The sequence below is a fragment of the Microcaecilia unicolor genome, chromosome 3 (genome assembly GCF_901765095.1).
Source record: "Microcaecilia unicolor chromosome 3, aMicUni1.1, whole genome shotgun sequence".
Taxonomy (NCBI): domain Eukaryota; kingdom Metazoa; phylum Chordata; class Amphibia; order Gymnophiona; family Siphonopidae; genus Microcaecilia; species Microcaecilia unicolor.
Window position 1 is genome coordinate 219,367,487 of NC_044033.1, and position 19,049 is coordinate 219,386,535.

Sequence of the window (19,049 nt, forward strand, 5' to 3'; positions counted from 1 at the left end):
TGAGTTTCTAAGTAGAGTTCCAAAAGTTTAGGATCCTTATACGATGTGGAGGGGCATAATAGAATGCGAACGCCTATCTCCATAGGCGTCTATGTCCGAAAACGGGTACGTGAAGAGGCAGGACAGACCGTATTTTCGAAAAAATGGACGTTTTTCAGCTGGGCGTTTGTTTTTTTTAGTGATAATGGAAACTAAAAACGTCCTAATCCGAGCCATTTGGTCATGGGAGGGGCCACGATTCATAGTACACTCGCCCCCCTGACATGCCAGGACACCAACTGGGCACCCTAGAGGTCAGTGCGGTGGACTTCAGACAATGCTCCCACATGCATAGCTCCCTTACCACAGGTGCTGAGCACCCAACCCCCCTCCCCCAAAACCCACTACCCACAAATGTACAACACTACCATAGCTCTTAGAGGTGAAGGGGGCACCTACATGAGGGTATAGTGGGTTTTGGAGACCTCCCATTTACCAGCACAAGTGTTACAGGTAGGGGGGGATGGGCCTGGGTCCACCTGGCTGAAGTGCACTGCGGTACCCACTAAAAGTGCTCCAGGGACCTGCATACACGCAGGCCTCTAGGACTTGTTGCTGCTATATAACATTGGCACACCAGTTGACACCTGAAGACTAATCTCTCCGAAAACGTCCTTTATTGGAATAAGCACGCTTACTCACAGTTAACTGCAGATCAGAGGTTGTGCCCCACTGGCAACGAGTCTCCCTGGTACTGAGATTAGCAGTAGGTCAGAGCTGGCAGAATGGTGTACAATGCCCTCTTTCAGCCACATCCAAGGTAAGAACTAAGTTCTGTAACGTGGCTAACACGTGAAAGGGATCTGAAACTGGCTTACAAAAATGGCCACTACCTCATGGACTACTGGAAACAAAACAGGGCACACTCTGACCCAGTAAGCAGGGGGAAAAGCACCATGGGAGTAGAGCCTACCAACTACCAACATCGTGAGCATTTGCCACAAGCTAGTGGAATCACGGAGCCCAGTACCCTACACCCACCACAATGCATTACTGATGTGACTCTGCAGTGCGCATAACAGAAAAGGTATCACACTCACCCGAGAACCACATCAGAACCAGGGAAAGGCTGTCACAGAATAGAACACATTCTGCTGTCATGGAGGTGGGTACGGCATTTGAGGCTGGCATAGAGGCTGGAAAAAAGTTTTTAAAGTGGGGGGTTTTTGGTGGGAGGGGGTTAGTGACCACTGGGGGAGTCCGGGGAGGTCATCCCCGATTCCCTCCAGTGGTCATCTAGTCAGTTGGGGCACTTTTTTGGGACCTATTCGTGAAAAAAAAGGGTCCAAAAAAAGTGACCCAAAATCGCAGTAAAAACGCCTTTTTTTTCGATTATCAGCTAAAGGCGCCCATCGATAACCACACCCCAGTTCCGTCTTCACCACGCCTCCGACATGCCCCCGTCAACTTTACCCGTTTCCGTGACGGATTGCAGTTGGAAACGCCCAAAATCGGCTTTCGATTATACCGATTTGGGCGCCCACGGGAGAAAGACGCCCATCTCCCGATTTGGGTCGCAATATAGGCGTTTTTCTCTTTCGATTATAAGCAGGATAGTGGCCTTATTGTGCTTCACTTTAATAACCATGGGTGCAAATAAGCTATATTTGGTGTTAATTGCTTTTAGTCTATGACGTAGATTTAAAAAGTGTTTTCTTTTATCCACCATAACTTTTGCAAAGTCTGCAGAAATTGCATTTAGTATGTGATTTAGTTTTTGCATAATTGCAGAATTTGCAGGAAATATAAGAGTTTTACAATGATAGGCCTAGGCATGGTTTGTTTCATAGAAGCACAAGTTGGAATTCTGTGATCTCTTTCGATTTCAAAGGCCTTCTCAAACTTAAGATTTAATATACTTGGAATGAACGTTTCAAGAAATTTAATGATGTCATTACCTTCAGAGTTTTCTGGCACACCCATAATCCGAATGTTGTTTCTGCTATTTCGATTGCTGATATCTTCCAGAGTGTTCTGAATGTCTACAATGTTTTTAAAGTTGTCGCGGCTGAGAGAAGAGCCATCTTCTAGGTTACTTCTTCTACTTTCTGCCTTAGATTGTGTGTTCATATGAGAAAGTTGGTCATTAAGTTCAGAGATTTCAGTTTTAATGTCTTTAATCATAACATTATTTTCGGTTAGTATGGCGGTGATCTGATTTTGGTGTTCAGTTATGTCAGGCGGAACACTGGCGCCATCCTTGATAACCTGTTGCTTACATGGAGAGAAAGGTTCTGGTTTTTGCGTCTTAACTCCTGTACCAGAGTTGAAGTTGGTGTCAGGTTTAGACTTTCTAGATGAGAACATCGTCCCACATCGACTGTGTTGCAGAGTGGAAGATTCTGATTCTGCTGTTTTATTGCAATTAACTCCCCCTTCGTATGTGGCCATTTCTTGTCCCTGAGGAGGGAGGGGTGCTGATGAGTTTTAAAAAGACTGTGAGGTTACGTGTACAGTATGTGATAGTTTTGTTTTTAATTCCTCAGTGGAATTTTTGTTTTTCAAATCTGCTTCTGTTAATTTTCTTTTGATTTATTGCCCCCCTGGTTTGTTATATCAAGATTTCTCTTTTTTTATTGAGGCCCTCAGTGCTTCGGGATTTATGGCTGAGCCTACCATTATTTTAGGGGATTTCAATTTGCATGTTGATATGGTATCAACAGATTTTGTTGTCCAAGATTTTATTTGTTTGATGGCATTTCTGGATTGGTCTGGAATAACAAAGAGGCGCTGTGTCTTGCAACGACAGAAGAGAAAAACAGAAAGCAGACACTGAAAGTCCAAACAGGTTCTTTATTCGTACAGACCCAACGTGGCCATGTTTCTCCAATAAGGCTGCATCAGGGGTAGTGACATAAAATAGCTAACCAGGGACAAAGAAAGGCTTAGCCTGGATAGCACAACTGATCATCCAAGATGACTTCAGCAGTGGTTCCTTCACAGAAGTGGAGCAGTAGCTTCAATCCTCTGTTGCTAGCATTTACGTTGTTACTGCAGGATGTAGAAGCACCTATTTCAAATGTGGCTGTAGTACGTAAGCGATTACCACTCGAGTTGCAGGATTTGCGCACGGCTTTATTTCCTGCTTTGTGTGAGTTTGAATCTTGAGCGGATCTTTCCATTGACGAGATGGTAGCTGCATGGCACAGTACTTTGGAGAGTGCTTTGAATCATGTAGCACCTGTACAGGCTTGTGAAGTCAGGCGGAGGGTGTGCCACGCTTGGTATACATGGGAATTGCGTGAATAAAAGTGTGTTTTGCATAGGAAAGAACATGTTTGAAGAAGCTATCCTGATGCTTTCACACAGGCAGAGTATCTTGGTTGTTTGGAGGAATAACGTAAAGGCGGTGGCCGTGGCCAGAAGGATGCTAGGCTGAATAGAGAGGGGTATAACCAGCAGAAGAAAGGAGGTGTTGATGCCCCTCTACAAGTCGTTGATGAGGCCCCACTTGGAGTATTGTGTTCTGTTTTAAAGGCCGTATCTTGCTAAAGATGTAAAAAAAGACTGGAAGCGGTGCAAAGAAAAACTACAAAAATGGTATGGGATTAATCTGCAAACTAACCTTTTCCGGCGATGGGAAGGCGGTAGAACTACAGGACAGGAATTGAGGTTGAAGGGGGGCAGTAATGTCAGGAAGTATTTTCTCACAGAGAGGGTGGTGGATATGTGGTATGTCCTCCCGCAGGAGATGGTGGAGATGAAAACGGTAATGGAATTCAAACGTGTGGGATAAACATAAAGGAATCCTGTTTAGAAGGAATGGATCCACGAAATCTTAGTGGAGATTGGGTGGCAACACTGGTAATTGGGAAACAAAACCAGTGTTGGGCAGACTTCTGTGGTGTGCCCTGATAGTGACTGAATAGATATGGATGGGCTGGAGTGTAAATTATAAGGGGCTTTGACAATGGTTTCAGAACTTTTAGTACAAGAACAGTGCTGGGCAGACTTCCACAGTCTGTGCCCTGAGAATGGCAAGGACAAACCGAACTCAGGTATACATATAAAGTATTGCATACCATGTAAAATGAGTTTATCTTGTTGGGCGGACTGGATGGACTATATAGGTCTTTATCTGTCATCATTTACTATTTTACTATATGTTACTATGAATATAAGCAGGCAGTTGTCTTGGCTAAGCACTCTATTTTTGACAGCCGAATTGAGCAGGCACCTTCTGAAGAGCTTTTTTCCTTGGTTCAGTCATTAGTAGTTACTACTACTAATAATAATCATTTCTATAGTGCTACTAGACGCACACAGCGCTGTACATGTCATATGCAGGTACTTTGTCCCCCGAGAGCTCATAATCTAAGTTTTTGTACCTGGGGCAATGGAGGGTTAAGTGACTTGCCCAAGTTCACAAGGAGCTGCAGTGGGAATTGAACCCAGGTTGCCAGGCTCAAAGCCCACTGCACTAACCATTAGGCCGGTGATGGCGAACCTATGGCACGCGTGCCAGAGAGGGCACGCAGAGCCCTCTCCCTTGGCACGCACGCCAGTCGCTGGTCCGCTCCGCCCACTCTCCCCTCCGAGTACCAGGCCGGCCTCCCTCCCTCCCACCAAGCACCATGCCACTTGCCCTCGCTCCCTCCCTCTTCCAAACAAGCATCAGCCCGCCCGTCCTCCCTCCCTCCCAGCACCACCCCCATCCTCCTCCTCTGAAATTGAAAAAACGTACCGGGTTAAGGCAGCGTCGGCAGCGGCAATGAAAAGCATAGTCTTCACTCGGCGTGCTTCCCTTCTGTCTCGCTCTCAAGCTCTCTTGAAAGCGAGACAGAAGGGAAGCACGCCGAGTGAAGACTACGCTTTTCATTGCCGCTGCCGACGCTGCCTTAACCCGCTACGTTTTTTCAATTTCAGAGGAGGAGGAGGAGGAGGGGAGGCCCTGGTGCTGGGAGGGAGGGAGGGAGGGAGGACGGGTGAGCTGATGCTTGTTTGGAGGAGGGAGGGAGTGAGGGCAAGCGGCGTGGTGCTTGGTGGGAGGGAGGGAGGTCGGCCTGGTGCTGGGTGGGAGGGATGGAGGCCTGATGCTGGGTGCTGCTGCATGGTGGGAGGCCTAATGCTTAGTGCTGGGAGGGAGGGAGGCTTGGTGTTGGGTGCCGCTGGGTGGGTGGGTGGTTGGGAGGGAGGCCTGATGCGGGGTGGGTGGTTGGGAGGGAGGGAGGCCTGATGCTGGGTGCTGCTGGGTGCTGAGAGGGTGGGAGGGAGGGAGGCCTGGTGCTGGGTGCTAGGTGGGAGGCAGGCCTAGTGCTGGGTGGGAGGCCTGATGCTAGGTGGGAGGGAGGTAGGCCTGACGCTGGGTGCTGCTGGGTGGGAGGGAGGCCTGACACTGGGTGCTGCTGTGTGGTGGGAGGGAGGGAGGCCTGATGCTGGATGCTGCTGGGTGGGTGGGAGGCCTAATGCTTAGTGCTGGGAGGGAGGGAGGGAGGCCTGGTGTTGGGTGCCGCTGGGTGAGAGGGAGGGAGGCTTGATGCTGGGGGCTGCTGGGTGGGTGGTTGGGAGGGAGGCCTGATGCTGGGTGCTGCTGAGTGGGTGGGAGGGAGGGAGGCCTGGTGCTGGGTGGGAGGCAGGCCTAGTGCTGGGTGGGAGGCCTGATGCTGGGTGGGAGGGCTGGCGGCCTGGTGCTGGGTGGGAGGGCAGGGGGGAGAGGAGGGTGGCTAGACATGGGTGGCTGGAGAGGAGGGTGGCGGGAGGGGAGAGGAGGGTGGCTTGACATTTGTGGCTGGAGGGGAGAGGAGGGTTGCTGGACATGGATGGAGGGCAAGAAATGAAGAAGAAAGGAGGAAAGTAAAGAAATAAATGGAAAGGAAGCCCTGGAAACGGAGTTAAGAGAACAGATAGAGAGCAGCAGAATCAGCGACTAGGACCAATATGGATAGAAAAACAAAATCACCAGACAACAAAGGTAGAAAAAAATCATTTTATTTTCATTTTAATGTTTGGAATATGTCCAATTTGAGAATTTACATCTGCTGTCTTATTTTGCACTGGGTATACTGGAGCTGTAACAACTTACAGAAATGATTTATAATGAAAGAAAATCATGTTGTTTTTTTCTCCTATACTAGTATAATATTTTCAATGATGTCTGTTTATATGCGCCATGGCTGGTGTAAGGGGGTGTGGCTATCATAGGGGTGAAGTCATATGTGGTGACCCCGCCCATAATGAGTACTGGCACTTCACGATAAATAATTAGATTTTGAGTTGCTGTTTGGGCACTGAAAGGTTCGCCATCACTGCATTAGGCTATGCCTCCACTCTGATAACGGGCACACCCCTTACAACTCTGAAAGACTATATATAAATTTGTGATATAAATTAGCACTCTTGCTGTGGCTGTAGAAGCAAAGATAATGAAGCACTACTGTAGCACTATGAGCACTATGCCCAGCCATCCATGTGACTATGTGGACCTACATGGTCTACATACATGGCACTATCCAGCATTAAGAACCTGATCATAATGTGCAAATTCAGACATTTCCTTTATAAAAACTCACACTGTAGAGACAGACAGTCTAACAGAAGAATAACAACTCTTGTTTACTGGACAGAAGCTGCTGCTAAGATCATTATGTTCCAGGACAATCAAGCTGTTATCAGCACTGATGCAGGTTGTTACCAGAATGGATGTCAATGCAGCAAGCTGTTACCAGAATGGACATCTATGCAGGACACTTGGAGCTACTTGTTTATGTTCTTCAAGGACAGAGCATACGCCAGTAAGAGAGATAAGGCTCCCAATTTCTCCATAAAAGGCAGCTCTTGCCAGGGTTAGCTGCCTTATGCCAACATCACGTCCGAGAGGCAAGACTCTGTGTCCGCCCACACTGACATCTGAAGGACTACATCAGGTTGTATGTGTGCCAAGCATTGTTGTATAGTGTCCTGGGGATAGAGTTTAGCTAGGGATTTTAAATACCTTTACTCTAAGGTATCTCGGTAATAGGATTGTCTTTGTTTTTATTCCTGTTTACTCCATGTCATTTGCTGCTACTTTAAGTAAATAAGACCCTATTTTTATAATATTTGGGTGTGCAGTTAGTTTCTTTTATTATTTTAGCGCCATGGGCTTGGATCTAAGGATAAGGGGTGATACATTTACTTCTGACACTTCCATAACCAATGCTAGTTTGGTTGGGACCCATTTTTGTTATAGTGTCAGGTACCCCAATAACACCCCAAAACAGTGTGTATCTGTTTTGTGTCCACATGGCGTGCAGATTACACCTGTGTCAGATCAAGCATGTTTTTGGAGCCAGTAGGTACTGCTGTTGGGCAGTAAGCAGAATTCTTTCCATAAGGCTGAAGGCACTACTGCAGCACCCTTTGGCCATTTAAGAATAGAGTAGCAAGAATGTAGACTGAGATATCAACTCAAATTATATAAACTATGGTAGCTTATTTCTCTAAAATTTCCGCGTGTTAATGAGGACTGTTTTCCTTTGAGTCAAGTTTTAACTGACTTTTTTTTTTAGACAAGAATGTATGTAATTGTTCCATCTAATGTGACAGATTCTAGTTCTAATATAGAGGGAGTCGAACTTTGGATTGGGTTCCAATCTGTGGACTTACTGCAAGCAATCAGGGTAATTCAGGCACTTAATAGTTCTTTTTTTTTTTTGCACTGGATTCATGTTCTACTATGGTACTTAAGGCTTTGAGATCAGATATTGCAGACTCTATGGTTCTGGTTATTAATCAGATGTTGGCTGAGGCTATTGTTCCTGAGACTTTGAAGAAAGCAGTTGTGCATCCTTTGATGAAGAAGCCATCATTACATGTGGATCGGTTTGATAGTTTTCACCCTATTTCTAATTTGAGTCTTTTTGTGAAGGTGCTTGAGAAGATTGTGTTATTTCAGTTCAATCATTTTGTAGAGCAACGGCCATTGTTGGATCCATGCCAGTTTGGCTTTTGATCTAAGCATAATACAGAAACTTTATTTCTTACAATGACTGTTTTATTGTACCTCGCCTAGATGTTTGGATAGGTGGGTTATAAATGTAATAAATAAAAAATTAGTTCTTTGATGTCATGCTGGCTCCTGTCATTAAACCTCCTTGTGTGGCAGTACAGGTTTGGGTGTAGTTGCAGGTGAATTCTACTTCACTGGCAGTGAGGGCAGAGAAGACCCTAGAGAATGGCATGAAATGTGGCAGTGGAGAGGGACTGCCACTGAGACACTTCAGCAGTGGTGATTTCTGCCAGGTTTTGACAGTGTACGCAAACCTGGGATCTTTTTGGACTGGTTTCCTTTTCTCCATCATTGCAGCTGTAGTGGAAGGTGGAGCCCATCACTGGCCCCAACCTGGTCCTTTTCTTCATAAAGAAAATAAGCCAATGTGCTTCAGCTACTGTGGCTAGCAAGTGTGACATCAGGGGCTATGTGGAGTGTGGGGATGGTGACTGCCAACAAGGGAGTTCTAACAATGGTATTGGGGGGTTATCAGATGCCATAGAGGTGTAGTACAGTTACAAGGTTCATAAGTGCCAACTCTGGGTGCAGTGGATTCTTGAGCCCCCCCCCCCCCCGTATTAAGTAAATCATTCACTGTGTCTAGGAAAGGGGAATTTGGGTTCATTGCCTCCAATCATTTTGAAAAGTTACTTCTATGCATGGTAAGTGAGAGAAGACTGCTGTGAATAGGGTGGGGCGGGTTACAGGTTCTATGGATTAAAAGGAGGTCACATGGGATTACAGCAGCAGGTCGATTATTTACTGATTACACCTTTGGCCTCAGTGACTGTCCTCAGTACCTGACAGTATCTGTAGTCCTCAAGGCATCAGTTTTCAAAAGATTTTACACAGGTAAGATCAGAGGCTGAAAATTAGCCTCTCAGTGAGTAAAGGTTTCCACACTCTAAAAACAACAATGCAGGTAGTTTTACCTGGCACAATGCCACGGGCAGGGTAAGGATGAGACAGCTTAGAACATGTGCTCTGTGATGCAAGGTGTCTACCTGCAAAGTGTCCTGGTACCAGTGGTGTGCTGGAGCCGGCTCGCACCGGCTCGCAAGAGCCGCTTGTTAAATTTTGACAGCTCTTGTGAGCCGGTTGTTGTACGGGGCGAGCTGGCTCCATTGCACGAGGTAAGCATGGCAGGAGGGCGCCATGCTTACCTCCCCTCCCGCTCCCATCCATGTCTAGTGATGTCCTTCGCCCCCCCATCCTCCCCTGCCGCTCCCATCCGTCAGTTTCAATTACCTGCCTCGAAGCGCCGCCTTATTTAAAGCCCTGCTGCCCGTCTCCAGCTGCCTTCCCTGCTTGCTTCTCAGGAGTTCGGTTCGCGCCCTTAGTCCCGCCTTCTGACGTCATTCTGACGTCATTTCCTTTTCCCGCAGCGGGACTAAGGCGCGAACCGAACTCCTGAGAAGCAAGCAGGGAAGGCAGCTGGAGACGGGCAGCAGGCAGGCCTTAAATAATGCGGCGCTTCGAGGCAGGTAATTGAAACTGATGGATGGGAGCGGCAGGGGAGGATGGGGGGGCGAAGGACATCGCTACACATGGATGGGAGCGGGAGGGAGGAGAATTGCTGGGGAGGGTGGGGGGCAAAGGGCATCACTAGACCTGGATGGGAGCGGGAGGGCAGGGGAGGGAGAATTTCTGGGGCGAAGGACATCGCTAGACCTGGATGGAAGCAGGAGGGCAGGGGAGGGAGAACTGCTGGGCATGGATGGGCAGAGGGGGGCAGGGGAGAGAATTGCTGGGCATGGATGAGCATGGATGGGCAGAGGGGGGCAGGGGCGAGAATTGCTGGGCATGGATGGGCAGGGGAGAGAACTGCTGGGCATGGATGGGCAGAGGGAGGCAGGGGAGAGAATTGCTGGGCATGGATGGGCAGAGGGGGCAGGGAAGAGAATTGCTGGGCATGGATGGGCAGGGGAGAGAATTGCTGGGCATGGATGGGCAGAGGGGGGCAGGGGAGAGAACTGCTGGGCATGGATGGGCAGAGGGAGGCAGGGGAGAGAATTGCTGGGCATGGATGGGCAGAGGAGAGAAGAGAATTGCTGGGTATGGATGGATAGAGAGGGGCAGGGGAGAGAGGAGAGTTTCAGGACATGGATGGTGGGGAGAGCAAGAGAAATTCTGGACATGGATGGAGGGGAAGGAAGGGAGAGAGAAGAAATGCTGGACATGGAGGGAAGATAGAGGAAGGAGATTAGATGAGGGAAAAGGAAGTTAGGAGAGAAACTGCACATGGATGGAGAAAATAGGCAGAAGCTGGATCCACTGTACAGTCAAGTATGCGGAGGATCAGAAATGAAGGAGGAAAGAAAAGAAATAAATGGAAAGGAAGCCCTGGAAACGGAGTCAAAGGAACAGATAGAGAGCAGCAGAATCAGATACTGGACCAGCATGATCAGAGAAACAAAGTCACCAGACAACAAAGGTAGAAAAAAAATAATTTTATTTTCATTATAGTGTTTGGAATATGTCCACTTTGAGAATCAGGTGCTGAACGTTAAAAGTTTGTTTATTTACTTATTTATGGCATTTTATCCCATATTAAACATGAATTAGATTGGAACCTGGGATCATTTAATTTTTTTTTCCTGGAGAGAGTAATGTGTTGCCCCCCCCCCCCCCCCCTGGGTATAGCCAGCTCTGCAATTTTTTTTGGGGGGGGGCGCAGAGGTGGATGGGGGGGGCGCAGAGGTGGATGGGGAGGGGGGCGCAGAGGTGAACCGGGGAGAGAGCCTGTTGTTAAAAATTTACCAGCACACCACTGCCTGGTACTCAGGGTTGCCGTTCTGGGTGGGTCACTACCTGACACAACAATGTGCAGCTCCTTGTGATTTGGGGTTCATTGTCTCATGTACAGACTGTGAGCCCTCCAGGGACAGGAAAATACCTACTGTACCTGGATGCAGCTCACTTTGAGACAGAACTGGATAAAGCCTGAGCTAAAACCAAAATCCCTACGCCAATGACTCTCATGAGAGGTGGGTCACAGCACTCCATACCACCACTAGAGGGGGTCTGTATCATTGGAGAGAAGTCTTGCGGGCCAGCTGTATCATCAGATGAGTTCCCACCTCCCACCAAAGACAACCTGCTCCCTTCCCTTAAATTTCCTGGGTCCCGGCAGGCTTGTTGACAAACATGGCTGTTCTTAGGTACCTGTGGTGTGCAGGCCACAAATTTTCAAAGGACAGTCTATCAGACATTTTCTTTTGAAAATAAGCGCAAAGGCCTCAGAGAAAATTCTAGACCCTGACCCAAAGAGTTTACAATCTATGTTAATATTACTTTGCCCATAAAGGACTGTTTGTGGATATATGTGCACTGTGTGACCTCAGACTCTGAGGGTCTTCCATGAAAACTTTTTGGAAGGAGGATGAGGATTGACAAGCAGAAAAGTGAATGGAAAATAGCTTTTATTCTTAATATTCCTATTGTTACTGTTTCAGTATTTATGACAGATCATATCCCAATGATTTAATACAAATTAAACAAAAGTGCAATGAGTCCTCAGAGGACAGAGCTGTAGCTTTTCATGTTATTCATTATATACTCTTTAGAGTATGTAATCCCATCTGTCACCCTCACAATGTCACTGAGCCTCCTCCTCATGTTCACAAACTAATCCCATCTCTGTCCCTCTCACTGTCACCCTGACCCCCTCTTCATATTCTAATCCCATCTCTGTCCCTCTCACTGTGTCATTGAGCCCCTTCCTCACATTCACAGGCTGTAACCCCATCTCTAACCCTCTGTATCACTGAGCCCCCTCCTCACATTCATAGACTGTAATCAATCTGTCACTGAGACCCCTCCTCACATTCACAGGCTCTAATCCCATCTCTGTCCCTCTCACTGTCACCCTGACCACCTCCTCACATTCACAGGCTCTAATCCCATTAAATGGAAACCGTGACACATGTACTTTACAGTGTAACACCAATATTGTTCTTTTGTCTCTGAAATAAAAGTGATGTCTCTCTTATTTGTTATATTCTTGGTGATGGTTATTAGAGAAAAACTTCCTTGAATTAATAATTTCTTTCACATCTCACAATCCTATATATGTAAATCCTGAGCCTGGCTCTCTCATTCCCAGGCTGTCACTGGCCTGATTGTTAGAGTTGTATAAGTACAGAAGAAAGGTCGGAGTGTCTCAGTGAAAGTGTCAGTGAAGGTGAAGAGATGAGATTTATTATCTGCATTGTAAAATGAGACCTTTCCTGCCTCATAGTCCAAGAGAATTACCACTGCTGGGGTTTCACATTTAGGTGCAATGGGGTCCTAGGCGAGGTGAGGGCTGAGTATTTATCACAGCAGAGCACCACTGCCCAGTATCCCTCCCCGGGTGACAGTGTGACCTCCCCCTTCCTCCTCACTGAATCTTTACACACTCCCAATGTCCAGTAACTCCCACCCTCCACCTCCCAGTAATGTGTCCCTGACGTGAAGCCCTGACACCCCAGCATACAAATATCAGTATCAAATCTCTCAGAATTGTCCAGTACATTCTGTCTTGTGTCTCCCTGTCTGACACTTTTCCGGTCCTCAGACAAGATGAGATTGGGATGAGCGGTTTCAGGATCCACAGTTACATCCACTGTAGTAGAGAGGAGACATTAATAAACATTAGCACACAATTCTCATAGGCTCCCGCAAACTGTCTGTAACCCTCATTGGCTGGTTCCTCAGTCACTCACTAAGTCTATGACAGCAGCTCCGCTATTGGCTATTTATTCACTGGCAAAAGCCACATAGATCCTACTAATCCTATTGGACATCGGGTTTTTAGTGTTCCCCATTAGAATGAGGCTACTCAACAATGCCTCAATGAGTTAATGCAAGAGAAGCTCTCATTGGTTAATTCAGTGCCAGGGTTTCTGGAACTCACAATCCTACTAGCCCCCTTTGTCCAATCACATTAAGTTGTTAGATAAAGCAGCCACCATGTGCGTGTGCGTGTGCGTGTGCGTGTGCAGCAGCAGCACAATTTCTTCTCACTTCTCAGTAGACTGTGTGAAGGACACAACTGCACAGACAGAATCTTTACGTTATCCTCTCCTCATACTTCCTTTCCACTTCACTTTATTCATTTGATTTATCACCCATTGTTCAGAACATATGCGCCATTCACAACAGAAATAAAAATATCCAGCTTCAAGTTCAGATAAAAACAGCAGTAACAAAACTAACATCTCCCTCTCTATTCTTCTGTTTTCTCTAACTGACTGTAGTAATGACTCTCAGAGACTCTGACTGTGCAACACCAGTAAAGGAAGAACTTTACTAACCATATAATTCATAGAGCAACTTCACCTTCATCCAAAACACAAAGCTCAAAATGTAAGAGCTATTACAAAAAGAAAAACACATCCTGAGCTTTCTATGGCACCTTCACTGTGAAGTGATATTGGAACCTGATTTTTGCCTCCCCACAATATGGATGTAGGATTTCTACCTTCCCCACGGTCAAGTATTTGTAAGGCTGCCAACTGGGTCCAGATTCACCCAATAGGGTTGATCCAGTCCTGAGTTTACCCCATTGCATGCTGGGACTTGTAGTTCTGATTTTCTCATTGTATTCTGCATTTTGTCATTCCTTTCTAAGGCTGATGGTGATATCTGTGTTATACTTCATCCCTTAGTTGGGACCTCAGTACAAGAGTCTCTCCTGCACATCTCATCAGTGTTTTCTATAAATATCCTGTCATGTTCTGTGATGTCACTGTTTATCTGATTAATTTATATGGCTACTTGGAAGCTGCCATTAAACCACACAAGCTGAAGAGGTGCCAGTGGTTAGAAGAGCGTGGACTTAGGGGCACAGACTGGCATTGCTGGGCCTGGAGATGGAAAGGGAGAGAGCAGAGTTGCCAAGTTACCCAGTTCCAGGAGGGAGACTTTTTGGCCAGTCCTAGTTTTAGTTTCAAAGCAGAGAAAATATCTGGAGGTAGAGAGGGAATAGGTGACAGAAGGAGCTCTGGCTTGTGAAGGGAAGAACAGTAGAAGCTGGGAAGCAGGTGGAATAACAAGGAATAAGAGGCTGGGGAAGGAGAGAGGTGAAATGGGAAGGCTGAGACTGTTCAGTGTGCTGCAGTGGCCAAAAAAGCAAACAGAATGTTAGGAAATATAGAACAGAGGATATCATAATGAAGGACAAATTAAGAAAGAAATGTATAGACTCTTTGGTTTCTTACCAGGCTGCTAAACTAGGTAAAGTGTCTTCCTTGATAGTTCAGGCATCAAGTTATGTACATTTTAGATGTTTACTTAAGATATATTTGTTTCAGAATTATGGAAGGAAATGAATGTATTATAGGGCCTTTTGCAAAGTCACACCAGTGTTTTTAACTCATGCTAAAAATCAGTTGGTGGCAAACCTGAGGTGTCCATAGGAATATAATGGGCGTTTCAGTGTTTACTGTCAGCTGATTTTTACCGTGTGCAAAAAACGCTAGCACGGCTTTGTAAAAGTCCCCCTTAATTTTTAATTGATAGTCAAGTTTTCTGTATGTCCTGGGTTGTCCAGCCTCTTTGTATGCAACCCGCACAGAACTATTACGTTATGTCTATATCGTTCCATGGTGTGACTGGGCCTTGAATGTTGTGGGTAATTCTGGTCACCGCATCTGAAATAGTTGTATACAGTAGGCGACCGATAAATAAACTTAGTGCTCTTGGTATGGGACCTAAAGTGACTGACTGGGTTAAAAACTGGTTAAATGGGAGGAGACAGAGGGTAGTGGTAAATGGAGCTTGCTCTGAGAAAAGGGATGTTATCAGTGGTGTGCCGCAGGGATCGGTCCTCAGGCTGACTCTTTTTAACATCTTTGTGAGTGATATTGTGGAAGGGCTATCTGGTAAGGTTTGACTCTTTGCGTATGATACCAAACTCTGTAGTAGGGTAGACACCTCAGAGGGTGTAGATGGCATGAGGAAGGATCTAGCGAAGCTTGAAAACTGATCTGAAAATTGGATACTAAGATTTAATGCTAAGAAACGTAGGGGTCAAGCACTTGGGTTACAATAATCCAAGGGAATGGTACAGTATAGGGGGTGAGGTGCTTCTGTGTACAAAAGAAGAGTGGGACTTGGGTCTGACTGTGTCTGAAGACTTTAAGATGGCCAAACAGGTAAAAAAGGCGACCGCTAAAACCAGAAGAATGCTTGGGTGCATAAGGAGAGGGATGACCAGCAGGAAAAAAGAGATGATAGTCCTCTTGTATAAGACTCTAGTGAGGCTGCATTTGGAGTACTGCGTGCAATTCTGGAGACCGCACCTACGGAAAGGTATAAACAGGATGGAGTTGGTCCAGAGGGTGGCTACCAAATTGGTAAACGGTCTCTGTCATAAAACATATAGTTTAAGGTTTAACTTGGTTGGTTGGATTTGATCTTCCTGATTTTTTGTAATTTATAAAACATATAGGGACAGGCTCATGGACCTCAACATGTATATGCTGGAAGAGAGGTTTGAGAGAGAGGATATGATAGAGACATTTAAATACCTTAGTGGTGCTAATACACAGGAGGTGAACCTTTTCCAAATGAAGGAAAACTCTGGAATAAGAAGGCATAGTTCATACAAAGTTAATTATGTTTAATGGAGAATAAATCTGTTGGCTCAGGCTGTTTGCTATGTGAATGAACATTCCATCACTGTTTCATTATTGCTTGCTGCCAGTATTACTGTCATTTCTTTCTCTATAATATCAGCAAAATTCGCCCTTTCCTTTCTGAGCACACTACCAGGACCCTCATCCACACTCGTATCACCTCTCGCTTAGACTACTGCAACTTGCTTCTCACAGGTCTCCCACTTAGCCATCTCTCTCCTTTTCAATCTGTTCAAAATTCTGCTGCACGGCTAATATTCCGCCAGTGTCGTTATGCTCATATTAGCCCTCTCCTCAAGTCACTTCACTGGCTTCCTATCCATTTCCGCATACAGTTCAAACTCCTCTTATTGACCTATAAGTGCATTCACTCTGCAGCTCCTCAGTACCTCTCCACTCTCATCTCTCCCTACATTCCTCCCCGGGAACTCCGTTCACTGGGTAAATCTCTCTTATCTGCACCCTTCTCCTCCACTGCTAACTCCAGACTCCGTTCCTTTCATCTTGCTGCACCATATGCCTGGAATAGACTTCCTCAGCCGGTATGTCAAGCTCCATCTCTGGCCGTCTTCAAATCTAAGCTAAAAGCCCACCTTTTTGATGCAGCTTTTAAGTCCTAACCCTTATTCACTTGTTCAGAACCCTTATTTTATCATCCTCACTTTAATATTCCCTTATCTCTTGTTTGTCCTGTTTGTCTGTCCTAATTAGATTGTAAGCTCTGTCGAGCAGGGACTGTCTCTTCATGTTCAAGTGTACAGTGCTGCGTACATCTAGTAGCGCTTTAGACATGATAAGTAGTAGTAGTATTAAGGGCATTTGTTTTAAACTTTGTTTTAATTCGTTTATTCAGTCCTTACATGCACATCATTTTGCTTTTTAAACCCAAAGGTGAATTCTAAGGGTGGTTAAACAATTAGGTATAAACTGTGTTGTTTCTGACTTTACTTGTTTTGGACTGCTTTGTAAGTGGCACAGGGAAGAAGTGTAGAGGAGGGGATGTTTGTGAAAGGGGAGGAGGAAGGGAAGATGGGGGGGATGTATGTATCTTCTATTTTTGCTTCATAAATGACAGTTCAGAATATTGTTTGTTCCTTTTTATACTGCAATAAAAACATTTAAATATAAAATCAGCTGTTTGAGGCTTCTGTGGATGGGGATGGGGCGGGAACGAGGACAGAGTTCACGGGAATGGAGTGGGAATGGGGACAAACTTTGTTCCCATGTCATTCTCTAGTGAGTAGAACTGACTTATATGGATATTTTTTTAACACATGTTATTGAGGTATTTTTGTGGATGTGTCTTTAGACAGAATCATTATGGCCCCAAAGTCTTTTACATCCTTAATCATATAGAGATTTCTTGCTTTCTCTCTCTTTGTCTGTCTTTTCCAATAACCCCTATCCTCCCCTCTCTGTATAATTATTTCAACACAGCTTTCAGTAAAGCTGAGTAAAAAAACATACCTTCAGAAAAGGTGCAAGCAGGAAAGGGTAAATAAGGCGGCATGACATCAAGGACCAGCAGAAAGACATCATCAATGGGGTGTGGGCTGAGTAGGAGCGGCTAACATTGTGACATCAGCAGAGTATCAGCAGCTTCAAGACCAAGAGTCAGGCTGATCTTCATTGCTCACCAGATTCTCTGGAAAGAGCCATGGGCAATTGCTCTTGCTTACGCAATGCTAAGATTGCCCCATCTGAGGGGTGGGGGTGGAGGGTAGAGACATCATTGCAGCTGTTCCTGATTCTTCCACCGCAGGGGTGGTGGAGGGATGCAGCACGTCTAGGAGGCAGGAACACCATCCCAGCTGCAGTGACCAGGATAGGCTGGCAGCAGGCGTGGGCATTCTAGACAGGTGGACCTCCCTCCAGAAACGGAAAGCAGCATTTCTGATGCTTCCAGCCCAAAAACAAGTGTTGCCTGCCATTCCACGGTGGCCACACTCTTGTCTTCCCCGTCTAGAACAGGAAACGAAGAGCCCGGAGGTGATGGAAGCTGGCGTCTGAAGGAGACACCTTTGAGCTTGTTCTCAGGGTCTCCTTCTATGGCCTGTCCCCAAGCATTACCATCGCTAGGGGGCATTTTTTATTAGGCGATGCCACTGCCATCTCCTCCTGGCTCTCCCTATCCTTTTCTCTTTGTGAGGCCCACGCCAGAGGAAGCCCAAACATCGGCGCTACACCTCCAATCCCCAGCCATTTCAGCGCTGGGGATAGGTGGGGGGGGGGGGGGGGTCTCTACCCAAAAGAAGCAATAGCTACATAACTGCTATTCTATTTGGAGGGATCTTAAATTTGAGTTGGGCAATACTTATAACCATTTTCTCTTTCTTTAAACCACAGAGAGGAACAAATGTGAACTATAGAGAAGAAAAGATGTGAAGAAGATATGGGAAGAAAGCAGAAATCTCTCATCTGTACAGACAGATTGTACACCTGTACCTGATAAATATCATATTCTGCCTGCCAATCATTTAATAAAATATTGAAACCAAAAGACAAGGAGAATGATTCATCTTTTCCTCTGAATTGTGTGATTGATTTCTTTGGCTGCTGAGGGTAGCTCACTATGGCCCCCATTTTCATGTCAGTAGAAACATCCTTTAGTTCTTGAAACTTCACTTTCTGACACCCGTAGGTAAGAGAGTCAGTGGCAGAGGTCTGAGATGGGGCAGATGGAGGGAATGGGACATACCTAAGGGTAAGAGAGTCACTGGCATTATTCAGGGAGATGTTGCCCCCCCTCCCCCAGAGGATTGAGATGGAGCAGGGGGATGCAGTGAGATATACCAAGAGTGATGAAGTAGCTGTAGTGAGGTCACAAAATTGGTCATTACCACAGAATTAACCAGTACCTATAGAATTACTGAAAACCAGTTGTGCTGCCCGTCCCTCTACCCCAACCCCAACCCCAACTCTCCTTAGAGCTGGTGTCTATAGGAACATAAAAACTATGAGGAGTCAGACCATGCTCCATCAAACCCAGAGTACTGACTCTGACAGTGGCCAGTCTGGGGCAGAAGCATCTACAAATCTGAAAAAACCAGATCCATTTCTTATACTTCATTTCCAGCTCTGGCTTCCTCAGGGCTACCTGCTAATTAGTTTTTAATGGACCTTTCCTCCACAAAATTGTCCAAATCTTCTTTCAATCCCACTATTTTAGCTGCCTGGATCACATCCTCCAGCAACAAGATCCATTGCAACCATGTGGCCCATCCCCAAAATGGCTGACATGGTTAACATCTAATAAACTATAGTTACCTGCAAAACTTCCATATTCCATGTACCATTCTGAATTAAAACAAAAACAAGTCAGATATAAGAAATTAATAAAATGACAGAATAAATATATTTATTTAACTTTGAGTAAGACTTGCAAGTTCATTGAATTGTGATTTTTTTTAAAAATAAGA

General features: G+C 45.8%; 1 protein-coding gene across 1 annotated transcript in view; it reads left to right on the forward strand.

Moving 5' to 3' along the window:
* Window positions 1–18,087, forward strand: part of LOC115466319 (zinc finger protein 182-like) — a 66,570-nt gene extending 48,483 nt beyond the window's left edge. The window contains exon 8 of the mRNA XM_030197490.1: window positions 17,977–18,087. Coding sequence (XP_030053350.1) covers window positions 17,977–17,999 — 23 coding nt within the window. The 3' untranslated portion in view covers window positions 18,000–18,087. The remainder of the gene's footprint in view (window positions 1–17,976) is intronic.
* Window positions 18,088–19,049: the final 962 nt, after the last annotated feature.